The sequence below is a fragment of the Lotus japonicus genome, chromosome 6 (assembly GCF_012489685.1).
Source record: "Lotus japonicus ecotype B-129 chromosome 6, LjGifu_v1.2".
NCBI lineage: Eukaryota > Viridiplantae > Streptophyta > Magnoliopsida > Fabales > Fabaceae > Lotus > Lotus japonicus.
In genome coordinates this window covers 55,859,146-55,872,009 of record NC_080046.1, presented here as the reverse complement: position 1 = coordinate 55,872,009, position 12,864 = coordinate 55,859,146, and the positions used below count along the sequence as shown (strand labels likewise).

General features: G+C 36.1%; 2 protein-coding genes across 7 annotated transcripts; one reads left to right on the top strand and one right to left on the bottom strand.

Moving 5' to 3' along the window:
* Positions 1-2,930: 2,930 nt before the first annotated feature.
* On the bottom strand, positions 2,931-7,068 carry LOC130722942 (uncharacterized). Of its 6 annotated transcripts, none has more exons than XM_057573836.1 (5): positions 6,718-7,068; positions 6,486-6,615; positions 4,516-5,892; positions 3,776-4,378; positions 2,931-3,611 (listed from the first exon to the last, which is right to left on the bottom strand). In XM_057573836.1, exons 2-3 carry the CDS (start codon positions 6,500-6,502, stop codon positions 4,950-4,952), a joined length of 960 nt encoding a protein of 319 aa, XP_057429819.1. In that variant the 5' UTR covers positions 6,503-6,615; positions 6,718-7,068; the 3' UTR covers positions 2,931-3,611; positions 3,776-4,378; positions 4,516-4,949. The 6 variants fall into 6 exon arrangements, with proteins under 6 accessions (XP_057429819.1, XP_057429820.1, XP_057429815.1 ...); XM_057573837.1 differs by having other exon boundaries at positions 2,931-3,542; XM_057573835.1 differs by having other exon boundaries at positions 2,933-3,948; positions 4,236-4,378.
* A 2,867-nt stretch (positions 7,069-9,935) lies between these two features.
* On the top strand, positions 9,936-11,639 carry LOC130722941 (fasciclin-like arabinogalactan protein 4). The gene has a single exon (XM_057573831.1). It carries the CDS (start codon positions 10,102-10,104, stop codon positions 11,389-11,391), a length of 1,290 nt encoding a protein of 429 aa, XP_057429814.1. The 5' UTR covers positions 9,936-10,101; the 3' UTR covers positions 11,392-11,639.
* The last annotated feature ends 1,225 nt before the right edge of the window (positions 11,640-12,864 follow it).

Sequence of the window (12,864 nt, the reverse complement as noted above, 5' to 3'; positions counted from 1 at the left end):
CCGTGTTTTCTGAAAAAATTTCTCTCACATAAACTATTTCTCAATCCAACATCTTCATCAAAATTTGACTTTATTTCTTAGCCCTTAACGTTGTTGCATGTGCCCAAATCTCAATAATATATTTTACATTCTTTGAGGAAGATGACTTAAAGATAAAGCTCGCATGCATAATTCATTTCGTCTTGATATTCTGCCAACCACACAAGTAAGTTTAGTTCATATCAAAATTTTATATTAAACGTTATAATGTATTTAGTGAAAACACATTAAAAACATAAAAACACATAAAAACATGAAAATAAATTAATTGAAAATGATAACGTATTTAGTGAAATAACATTAAAGAAAAATTGAAGGTGAATGACCAAGGTTTAAACTCTAGAGAAGACACATTTGTATTTTATTATCATTTGCCTACAAAAATTAAGAAAATAATTTTTTTTATTAAAATGTGTCTTTAAAATACATATTGTTTATATATTTATTAAGTAAAATACTTAAAACTTAAAACGATAGTGAAAATAGCGGTTACAAATTACAAATAAAAATGAAAGAAATAACAAAACTTAATTAGAATAAGTCTTAACACTTCATTTGGATTACACATTTATTTATTAAAATATTTTTTAAAATATATATTGATTATATATCTATTAATTTAAATATTAAAACTTAAAAATACAAAAATAAAAGTAATTGTTACATATTATTAATTTAAAAAGAACAAAAACTAAATTATATCAAATTGTTAATTATTAAATAAGTCTTAAAACTTAATATTATTATTTTTACCATGAAGGTCTTAGAACATCATGTTGGTTACATATCAATTGATTATAATATTTAAAATTATAAATATAAGCATACAAATAGTGGTTATATTTCATACATTGATATCCTTTTGGAGTTATATGGAAGCTAAAAAAAATAAAAATCTTAGATATTGAATTTAAATCCAACTTTGAAGTGCTTAATTATGACAAAAAAATTAACAATTGAATCAAGGGAAAAACTTTTCCACTTCTACAATTCCATTTACGTGTACTTACTATTATATATAATTTATAAAATAAAAAAATATTTACCTCATTTTATATGAGAATTAAAAAATAAAATTTAACAGTACATTAATTTTATATTTTAAAAATAGATTTTAAATTCTAAAACTAAAAAATTTATAAAATAGATAGAAATGTTGCTGAAACATATTGGTTACACATTATTATTATAAACTTAAATACGTTTTCTTTGCTCTACACTCCCCTCAGAAAAAAGGTGGTTACATATTATCAGAAAAAAAGTGGTTACATATTATCAACTAATGTCATTAACTAAATAGTTATGTAGAAGCTTAGAAGTTTATAAACTTCACGATTGTATTTAAATCCCACATCAAAGTGTCTAATCATGACACCAAATCTAAGAATTAAGCCCAGGGGAAAAACCTTTTCACATATGTAACTCCATTTCCATTTGCATACTACATAAATGGAGAGCATTAACGGCAGCGATAAGATCAAAGGACGAATAACTCATTACTTACAAGCATTATTTTGAAGTTATAGACAGAACACTCAGAGATAATATTACAATACTTACTAATAAGCACAGTTTCAACCAACTTTTGGAGGAGAAGTTGTTGTGTCAAGTGGAAACGTTGGTTGTTGTGGAATGAAAATTGCAACTTAAAGTTTCAACCTCCATGAAAATAGTATCACAATTTTCAAGAAAAAAAATTAATTCAAAACAAAAAGCAAAAACCAACTGAACTAGATGTCGAAACAAAAGCATCAAAATTGACATTCACAACATCTGGAGAAGGTCGAGCCCAGGCCGGAGGAAGCTCCCTGGAGGTTAAGCGCATATGAGGTATTTGTTGACACCAAAGATGGACGAAATGCAGCAACACGTCACAACAAAGAATCCAACGAAGCTACGTTGGTGACAGAACATGTTATTTCGATCTTCCCGAATGGAGTAGAAAAGAGACTTGAGGATATCCGCACTACCAACATTAACAAAGGTAAAAAAAAAAAAATCACAGATAAAATCCTGCATATAGGCAATACAATTCGCTATATTTCCATGAAAACACGCAAACGAAAAGGGTTGTAAAACAAGACAAGTTAAAAGTGTGTGGTGTTATCTCAAGGGAGACAAGATACCGCAAACAAACTAAATTCATCACCATGCCACGACCAAACAAAAAAACTCATTTATCACAAAAAAACCCTTAAAAAGTTATAATATAAAAATAATATATTAATACAAAAATATATTTTAGAAAATAATACAAAAATCATAAAAACACACAACATAAATAAAAATGAATATGATGCACGGGTAAAAAAATACTAGTAACAATATATAGTATATGATGTGGCCTGTGGGGACCGAGAGTTTTTATTTTTGTCGAAGGGGCCCAAAAACTCTTTGTTCACTTTCAAATCTGATACAAAATTGGGCTAGTCCCTCTTCTAAATGTGCCATGTATCATTCTTCTGCCACTTAGGTACTTTTTAATCCGCACACTTGTTACTTCTATTCATTCACTCTTAATCACCTTTCATTTTCTCTTCATTATGATAACTTCTCCTGATTTGTTTCTTGTCTCTGGAGAACTCTGAGTTTTCTGATGCAATATGTGCATCTTTCGGATAGAATCCCAACACCTCCTCTCGTTTATGTTTTGGCTTTGATGTTTAACTATGCCCCTTAGATTCAATTTAGAGGCACTTGGAGTAAACAGAAAGACAAGTCCCATGCGTAGTAAGCACTTCAAATGAATGTCACATTTTGTGTCTTTCTTTTATTAGAAGGAAAAAGTTTCTTTAACACTCGGTTTCTACTTATACTTATGAGAGATAGGAAGAAAAGAAAGAGAAATGAGAGATATAATAAATGTTGTGATAGAAAAAGAAGAGACATAAGAAAAGAAAGTAAGTGAAAATGAAATGAAATAGAAAGTTGGGTGTGAATGAATTAAAACCCTATAGGAAAAGCCTCTTTGATCCAAAGTCGAAGCACCAATTTTATAGTAGTGGTATATTTGAATACCTGATGCTAACGAGCATTAATACTCACTACGAGGTAAAAAGTGAACGAAACTTTTCTCATAAATTGAAATGAATGTGTTTTATGTTAACACAAGTGATATCCAAAACAAACTACATAGCTAACTAGACCATTATGTTAACTACAAATGAATGAGCATTGTTTTGTGTTCGACCTATTTACTTTGTGCATTCATGTAATAAACAAAAAACAGGACTAAGGAATAGAGAACTTTAGGAGATCTATATGGATAAACTAAATTAAAAAAGAAAGAAAAAAAAAACTGCAACATGGGAGATTAGGCCAATGTTGAATGCCCTAAGTTCAATAACATAAACAAAAACTTGCAATTTCCCAATACGACTATCCTTTTACATACCACCAAACAATGACGACTCCCTTTACCCCCACCCAATTTCAAAATTGTAAGATGAATCTTTTGAAGGCTTCAGAGCTATTATAAACATTCCAGGAGCATTATTAGGAAACTGTAGTCAAGCATTTACAAAGAAGCACTTCAGCATTAACAGGTTCATATGAAAAGTACCTGCTAAGTTCTGTTATTACAAATAGCAAAGTAACTACAAATGAATGAGCATTATATGGCAATCAAATAAATAAATAACTAGTGACAAGTGAGAACTAGAAAGCATCATGAGCATTATATGGCAATCAAATAAATAAATAACTAGTGACAAGTGAGAACTAGAAAGCATCATACCTGATCATTCATACAAGAACACGTTCAGCTGACTAATCAAACAAGTTTAGTACATTACATAGGTTGGAAGCTAACATAGATTTCCTCATCATCTAACATTTCACTGGAAATTATCTCTATACAATAGCTCTGATCAACCAGAAGTGGACAAAGAAAGAATTCAACCTCAAAATCTGCAACAAACAAGTTCAAAGCAAACTCTTGAACTTTATAAAGCACTGAATGCTATTTGGGTTGAAAACCAAGTCCATAAACTCACTTCAAAGCATCACATTTCAATTTGGCTCAACTAAAATTAACATATAGCTAAATTTCGAGATAAAAAGAAATCCGTAATAAAAAGAGCAACATTATACGGCGATATTTAAGCGAGAAGAGGGGAACAGGTGCACACAGCACTGAAGACCAGTTAATCAATCTAAAATGGTATAATAAGAGAGAGCAGAGCAGAATTCCTAACCTACCAGCTTTCAGTGAAAGGTAGTAAAGAATCAGAAAGTGTAATAGTCTCTTCCAGAGTCGGCAATATCTAAGATTGCCTCATTTCCAAGGCTCCAAAAAGGATCAGGCACAACTTTGTTCTTCACCAAGGCTGCCAGAACACTGCAAATAAAAACATCACTCAAATCACTGACTCACAGTCACTTCCATAGAGCACAAGACAAGCGTATATGCTAAGGAAAGAGAAGGAATCACAAATCAATGTAGAGATTCTAGAAGAATCAACAGAAATCGCATACCTTGTTGATGAAGAAGACAGGTTTTGAGAGAGGGCTAGGAGGAGATACAAAGCTCTTCAAGGGTTTCTCAGCTGAGAACCGATCCAGAAGAAAATGATAATGAAATGAATTATTTTAACGTATTGTGAGGCAAAAATGTCATTTCGCAGGTTTAACCCCCAAATTGGGGGAACTTCAAAATGTGTCTGAAGGAGGGTTTTAAAAATACCCCAAACCCCTTCCCCCCAATTTTAAAAACTCAGAAACAAGGGGAGGGCTTGTTGGAAGCCTCTCCCTTCCGTTCCCCTCCTTCCCCCTCAAAATAGGACTCACAAACAGAGCCTTAAGCAAAATCAATATCTCCACAAACTATATTGATTCAATCTAACCACTCAAATGTCATAGTATCTATAATAAAGAACTTGTTAATGATTCTCCTCTAACAGCTGCAGGTATCAATTTTGCAGTTTCCCATTAATCTCCCTCATCAACAACTTTGAATTATCAACGATATGTTTGCTTTTATAAACAATATAACTACATAATTCATGTCTCGGAGCTGGTCTTAGTGATCGTAATTGATAAAGGGGATCTGTTATGACATTACTACTATACAACTCTCTGGCTGGTAGGACATGATTCAACCAGAAATCAGATAGTGCTGTTTTCATTACATCCCAATACTCTGCATCACGATATAACCTGAATAGACTACTACCATTAAGCGTCCAAACATAAAAATCCATCCAATCCGTTCCTAGAATTTCCATTAAACCCTGAGCTTGAGGAATACAGTAAAGTGGAATTCGAGACCAAGGGAAAGCTTTGTTCTTGTCGCCATTAAAATATGGACACTTTATCTCTAGGACTCCAGAAGAAGGCAACTCATACACCACTACACCATCCGGTGAAGCAGCAAGCCAATCGTCCTCTGGTTTTACACTATAGACCTGAAATTCCGGAAACAGCACGGTATTTCCAGTTATGAGTTTGTATCTTTCAAGTGCTTCCTCCTCTTTGATATTGCTCCAACAGGTGGCAAGGTTTCCATGGAATGGTTCAATAGCACCAATCTTCTCTAGCCACAGCTGAACCCTTCGCCGCGGCCAAAATCCAATAGCACCAGCAAAAGTACTAGCTGTCAGTTTGTATTTCCTAAGTTCTTGCCAGTTTTTAAACCAGTGTTGCAGGCTGGAAGCCTGAAGGACCGGATAAGTTTCGCTGGACGTGTATTTCAACAAACTGTCAACAGAGCCGGATCTTCTAGAGGGGTTATTAGAAGCATGCATACTGGTGTTGCTACGAAAGTTTCTCTTATGACCTAGACACCCAACAAGTCCACTTCTGCGCAAGAAACATTGCAGACAAACAACAGATAACGAAGGTGCAATTTCACCACTGTTGAAGAAGAGGCAACAATAGAATATTAGCAAAGCACGTAGACAACAATTAAAAGAACAATACTCTAGATTATCATGGACATTGAACAAGTATATGGTGTTTCTTTTTCATATTAGATTTGTTAGCAGATAACTAGTTCTCAACAGTTCACTGGGGTGTGCATGGTTTGGATTTTTTTAAAAACCTAACCAAACCAAAGTAAAACTACTTCTATGAACCCATTTTAAACCAGTTCTAACACTGGTTTTGTAACTGTTTAGCAGCTCCAAACCAGTTATTAAACTTGTTTAAACAGTATTGAGCATATTTCATATGATGGGATAGAACAAGTTTACCCTATCAACAAATCTTAAAGCTTGCCTACATTAATAATATCATCTCTGAAACGGATGTAGAACAAAAACCAATTCTAAACTGGTCCTAGAACAGGTTTCAACCAGCTTTAAACCAACTCTAAAACTAGTTTTAGCTTAGTCATTTTCACAGCTTCGGTTTACACTGCCAATATATGAAAATTTTCTTCATATATTAGAAGATAAATTCAGAATCAAAAGAAAGAAAGTTCTATGAGAATGCACAAGATAATTTACCTCAAACAAAAGGGCATTGCAAGCTTTTTTTTCTTAATTGCTTCTTCCACCCGCTACATATGAGGGATGTGCGGCCACAATGACCTCGGCGAAGCCCTCGAGTTCCATAGGGATTCGAGGCCGAGAGCTACTACATTGCAGAGAAAAACCAACACACAGACAGCACCTAAATTTCTCAGTCTCAATCACATATAGGAAGAATAAAAAAAAATTAGCTAAGAATTTTGTTTACCTGAAGCTTCAGCTCAAAGTTGCGGGTACCAATTTGTTATCTCCTTCAGTTCAATAGTTCAAAATTTGTGCAATGAAACTCAAAGTATGAGTGATTGTGAGTGAGAATCAACGATACAGTTTGGTGTTGCAGTGAAGCTAAACGAGCTTGCAATCCTTACTTCTTCTGAAAACGGAAGCGCTGATCACCGGAAGGAAGACCGTTGCAGCAGAGTTGAGGGTTCCTCCGGCGTTGGTTTCAGCCACGGCAGAGAAACGGGAAGAGGTGAATGGAATGGCGACGGTGGTAGAACGAAACAACCCTCGTGTGTAAGGAGTGACTAGTTTCAGAGCGATACAATGAAATGAAGGGCTAGTATTGAATTGAGAGAAATAATTTTCAATTTTACTAAAATAACCATGCTAAATGTTTGAGTGTTGGGCAATCAATTATTGAATTACTTAAAAGCCATCCCTCTTGGGAAAACATGTTCTTTTGCAGTAGATTATTAATCATCACAATCACAATCAATTATGAAAAAGAATTTGTATTGTAATAGTAATTAAAAAAATGGAGGGTTGTATAGGTGGATCAATAATATTTAAGATATGTAGATTATAAATTTCATATTTTCACCATTTATCTTACTTGATTCACATATGATTATGATGATTTTTAACTCAAACTTTACCTAAGAATTTAGACATTTAAAAAAACAAATAATTGAAGTCTTAGCTTATGTTCATGTTGATAACTTGTGGTGGGATAGTCCCACTTATGCGTGTGGCTCACGCCTGATTGTAGACATTTTAGCTTATGATTAATGAAATAGTTGTACTTTTCCTAAACCAAAAATTGAAAAAAGAAGGATGTTAGTAGAAATTGAAAAAAGAATTCAATTAAGAATGATTAATGAAATAGTTGTACTTTCCTTGATTCTGGATTATCGTGTTTTGTTTTCTACTTTTGATGTTTTTTCGTTTTCTTTTGTGAGGCGTACCGGGAATAGTGTCGCCGATGCTTTGACTAAACTCTCTTTTAATTTTGGTGATGTTGTTTGGCTTGAGGAATTTCCTCAAGAATTGCTTGGCTTAGTCTAGTCCGATGTAACAGCTTCCATGCCGAATGTTTATTCTTAATTGAATTGACTACTTTAAACAAAAATTAATGGATGCAAATTGAATTAAAAATAAATATCAAAATAATTTAGTACAGTTATTCCATTTTAATAATTAAACTTAATATTAAGCGATATTCTAAAAAGTTAAATTACAAGAGTTTCAATTTTTTTTTTTTGATGATTTTAAAAACTTTTGAGACCCACGGGCTAGTCTAACAGGGCTATGTTGGTTTTTGGCCTCGTTGGCTTTTTGTTTTTGGCTATTTGAGCATATTTACCTTAGCCCACCTACATTAGAGCTAAGTGGGGTGGAATGGACCTTTTAAAAAAAATTTGACGCACAAGCCATTTTATTGAAAAGAACATAAGAGCAAACTGCAAAGTGGTGAAGGGCGCTCATCAATTCAAACTGAACTCGCAAAAGACGAAGCATTCCAAGAAGTGATTTTGCAATTAGACAAATTTTGAATGATAACCTTTGCATCTTTGACAAAAAAAAAAAAGACGAAGCATTGCTTGTAAGAAAATCAATAGCATGATTGTCGGTCATACAAACAAAACTAAAATAAAGCTAAGGTAGTGTTTGACCCGACTTATTTTTTACTTTTAAGTTAAAGTTGTGCCAAACACAATTTTTAGATGAGTACATGTGAAAAGATATTGATTATTGATCAAACAACTTTTAACTTAAAATGTTACATTTAAGATGTAAAAATATGAAAACCACCAAACAACTTTAGCATTATTTTTAAAGCTCTTTTTTTTAACATTAACTTATAAGTAACTTTTAAACTATAAAAAAGTTGGACCAAACACTACCTAAATACGAACATCCATAGTTACTAACTTACTATCAATTTTGTCATGAGTTCAGTTCAACATCAACCTCATCATTGGTTCAAGTATGCTTCCATTATCTTATAAAAATCTCTGTATTTTGCTATTGATGAGTTAAGATATAAATTCTTCATTAAATGTTGATTTTTGTCTTTTATCATATTGATGAAATCCTAACAGTAAAATTTCATTTTATGTTTTGCCATCATCAAATTTTGTATTCCTGTAATTTCTTTTGCTTTGGAATCTAAGAAATGTGTTCGTTGGAATTCAAACACACTTCTAGCAATCATTTACACTTTACTTGTTTGTGTCAATTTAGCGAAGAAAGATCTAGGTATGAGAAAGTTCGGAGAGAGCATAGCTAACCGTATTTGGTTGCTAGGGATAGATAAAAGTTTGCATCTAACACGCGAAACCTATGACTTTCCCTCATAGCAATGAAGAAATGGGTGCACGAGTTTACCAATTTTTTCCTGAATTGTCATTTTTTACCCTTTGTTTTATTTCCTTTCTATAATAAAGCAATTTTAATAGTTGGATGAAATCTCAATCGAATTAAATTCACCTCATATTTCCTTATACAATAGTAAAACATCCTACAAAATTTACTATATTTTTCATTCTACTCATCTTTCCTCCTCTCTTGCTTGTCCACCAAGTAGAGTGTTGGTTCATATATGATATTATTAGTACATGGAGTTCTCCATAGCACTCTCCCTTCTTATCTCAGTTTCCCCGAGCCCTCTCACTCACCTCTATCATGCTTTTCCTCAAAACCAGAGCTTGGAAACATGAAATGAAACACCTTCCTTTGTTTTGTTTTTATCTCCTCATGCCATCTAATCTAAGTACTTCAACTATAGCCAAATTACAAAATATCCTTTGGTATGAGATACTTGAAGTTGAAGGAGGTGGGTAGTTATCATAAATACATTTTCCTCGAAAAGCATCAATAGTAAGCAATATGACAAATTGCAAAATATTCTCTCTCAGGCTGAAAGAGAGGTGCAAGTGCAACACAACTAAGCCAAGTTGGGTTGGGAGCAACACTGTTCTCTAGTGGAACATGGAATATTTTTTTTCCTGTGTTCACATGTATCATTCATACGAGACAATTATATTCGAGCCGTGAACATCCAAATCACATTGCGACTAACTCTCCTAGTAAAGTTTTTCTCATCCATAAAACTCGAACAGATATCTTATATATATATATAGATAAAATAAAAAAGAAAAACAGTCCACATCATCATTGCATCACCAAGATGGCCATCTCATCATCATTGATTCACAGATCACACAGACACAGACACAGACACAGACTCATCCCAAAATCTCAACCCAATCACTTCACTTCACTCCACTCATCTCCTTCAATTCAATTCCAATTGAGTTGAGTTCAGATCCACCACCATTGAACTTCACTTCAACACCACCACCACACAATGCCTTCAACTCACTCTCCCATTTTCATTCCCCAAATTACCCTCATCGCTTTCCTCTATTTCCTAGTCCTATCCCCACGACCCTCCCTCTCATTCAACATCACCGCCCTCCTCTCCACCTTCCCGGAATTCTCCCAATTCACCGCCCTCATCGCCCCTCTCTCCGACGACCTCTCCCACCGCTCCTCCCTCTCCCTCCTCGCCGTCCCCAACTCCGTCCTCTCCTCCGACGACCGCCTCTCCCGCCACCAGCTCACCCCCTCCACCCTCCCCGACGTCCTCCGCTACCACGTCCTCCTACAATATCTCTCCTGGTCCGACCTCCGCTCCCTCCCCCCCTCCGGCAAGCTCATCACCACCCTCTACCAAACCACCGGCCGCGCCACCGGTAACCTCGGCTCCGTCAATCTCACCTGCGACCCCGTCACCGGCCTCGTCTCGATCCACCCCCCCACCCCATCCTCCTCCTCCTCCGCCGCCACAAACGCCACCGTTCTCTCCCTCGTGAAAACCCTCCCTTACAACGTCACCATTTTCTCCGTCAATGCCCTCCTCATCCCCGGCGGCTTCGACCTCATGGCCTCCGAGACCGGGCCCACTTCCTTCATCAACATCACCAAAGCCCTCATCGACGGCCACAACTTCAACGTCGTCGCGTCCCTCCTCTCCGCCTCCGGCGTCGTGGAGGAGTTCGAGAGCGACGAGGGCGGCGCCGGGATCACGTTGTTCGTCCCCGTCGACGACGCCTTCGCCGATCTCCCTGCCTCCATCTCCCTCCAGTCACTCCCGGCGGACAAGAAGGCCGTCGTGCTCCGATTCCATGTCCTCCATTCGTATTACCCTCTCGGGTCGCTGCAATCCATCACGAATCCATCGCAGCCCACGCTCGCCACCGAGGCCATGGGTGCTGGATTCTACACCCTCAACATCTCCGCCTTCAACGGCTCCCTTGCAATCAACTCCGGCATCGTTCAGGCCTCCGTCACTCAAACAGTTTTCGATGAGAAACCCGTTTCCATTTTCGGCATCTCCAGGGTCCTTCTACCCAAAGAGATTTTCGGGAAGAATCCGATCGTGTCTTCCAGGACCGCGCCTCAGGACGGTGCTCCTCCACCCGAAGAGGACGCGCATTCGCCGGAGACTTCACCGGGGTTGGATGGCAGCCCTTCACACCTTTCTTCGCCGCCGGGGCTCCGGGATGATGTGCTCTCAGAAGGTGTTGTTCATGGTTCGGAGTCATTTGTTGTTGTTGTTGTTCTATGCTGTATAGGATTGTATTTAGTGGTATAAGATAAATTCGTTTGATTTCTTCTTCTTAATTTTTTTTGTGGGGTTTTTGTTTTGATTTTCTCCACCTTTCGGTACACTGTTAATTGCATTATTATTGGGTTGCAAAATGCAAATGCAGCCTTCTGTTTATTGCTTATTTATCATCTTCTTTACGAATTTGTTCTGGAATCTTCAATTTTCAATCCAATTATTGGTGTAATTAGTGTAATTATGGAGTTCAATGTTGATTCTCTGTTTTTCTTTTCTTTTCCTAGTGGCACCCTTGTATTTTGATATTCAATGCAGTCAATGATAGAGTTAATACTTTATAATTAGTTAATTGAGCTTTTGTCTTGTTTTAGACATGATTTTCATCTTGATCATCAGATGGTAAGTTTTGTTAATTGATATTATGAACCCGACGTTCTGTATTGTTATTATCATGTAATTAATGCCTGCCTGGTGCTGTGCAAGTGATCTCATGCTGATAGGGTGTGACTTGAGACTGGCTAGCCAAATTCATTTGGAGGAGGAGATTGTGCAGCTTGCTCGATACTGTTGTCATACCTATATGAGCATTGCCGCATCAGGTAGTTCCTTCTTTATTAAACTGTAATTGTGAATTTCATGAGCATTAACCTGTGCAAATCTGGAAATAATGTTACACTGGGCAAGTTAAATTGAATATTTATTTGTAAGAACAGAGTAAGGTTTCTGAAAACAAATCTAGTATGTAGTTTCTTAAGAAAGGGATTTGTAGCTTTTCCCAGCAGAGTTTTAGAATTTCTGGTTGCAACTTTGTCTTAAATTGAGGACTAGCTAGCTTGTAATGATAATGCCCTTATTCTTACATAGATATAGAAAAACTAATGGCGACGACACAGTGCTGGTTATCTGCGGATCTGAAAGTGGCCAAGGGGCATCTTGGTTGAGTATTTTGAGGAAATTAATTTATTGGTAGAACCGTAGAAGGTCTCTTTGCCTTCTATCTAATTCATGCTCTCTACGTTTGTCATAAACCTAAATTTTGGTGTCTTGTCTGCTCATGCTAAAGCTGAATATCCTACCACACTCACCTCTTAGACAGTTGGGATCACCACAGCCGCAAGCTTATGTGGCCTTTGGCTATTTCTCTTTGGAGTAAATACGTTCCAGTATCGGATTGATCATTTAATTGTATGTGGATTGGTTTCCACCAAATACATAAATTACGTTCCAGTATCTTGCATTCCTGCGATAGAAAGATTTAATGTCATTGATGCAAAACCAGGCTGCAACATCTCTTCTCCCTTTTAAAGTAAGTTTAGCTTCTTTAATTTCTGTGTGTATACTTTCTTATGTTTTGTGTTGACATGAAAGCCACATATGCTTATAGCTTATATGAACTTGATGCATTTAGATAGTAGTTTGGTCTAGATATAGGTCAGTTGTCCTAAGCAATTAAGCATTGTTCAACTGATAAGGATGTTCTGCTCTTTGGGGGTTTTTATGATG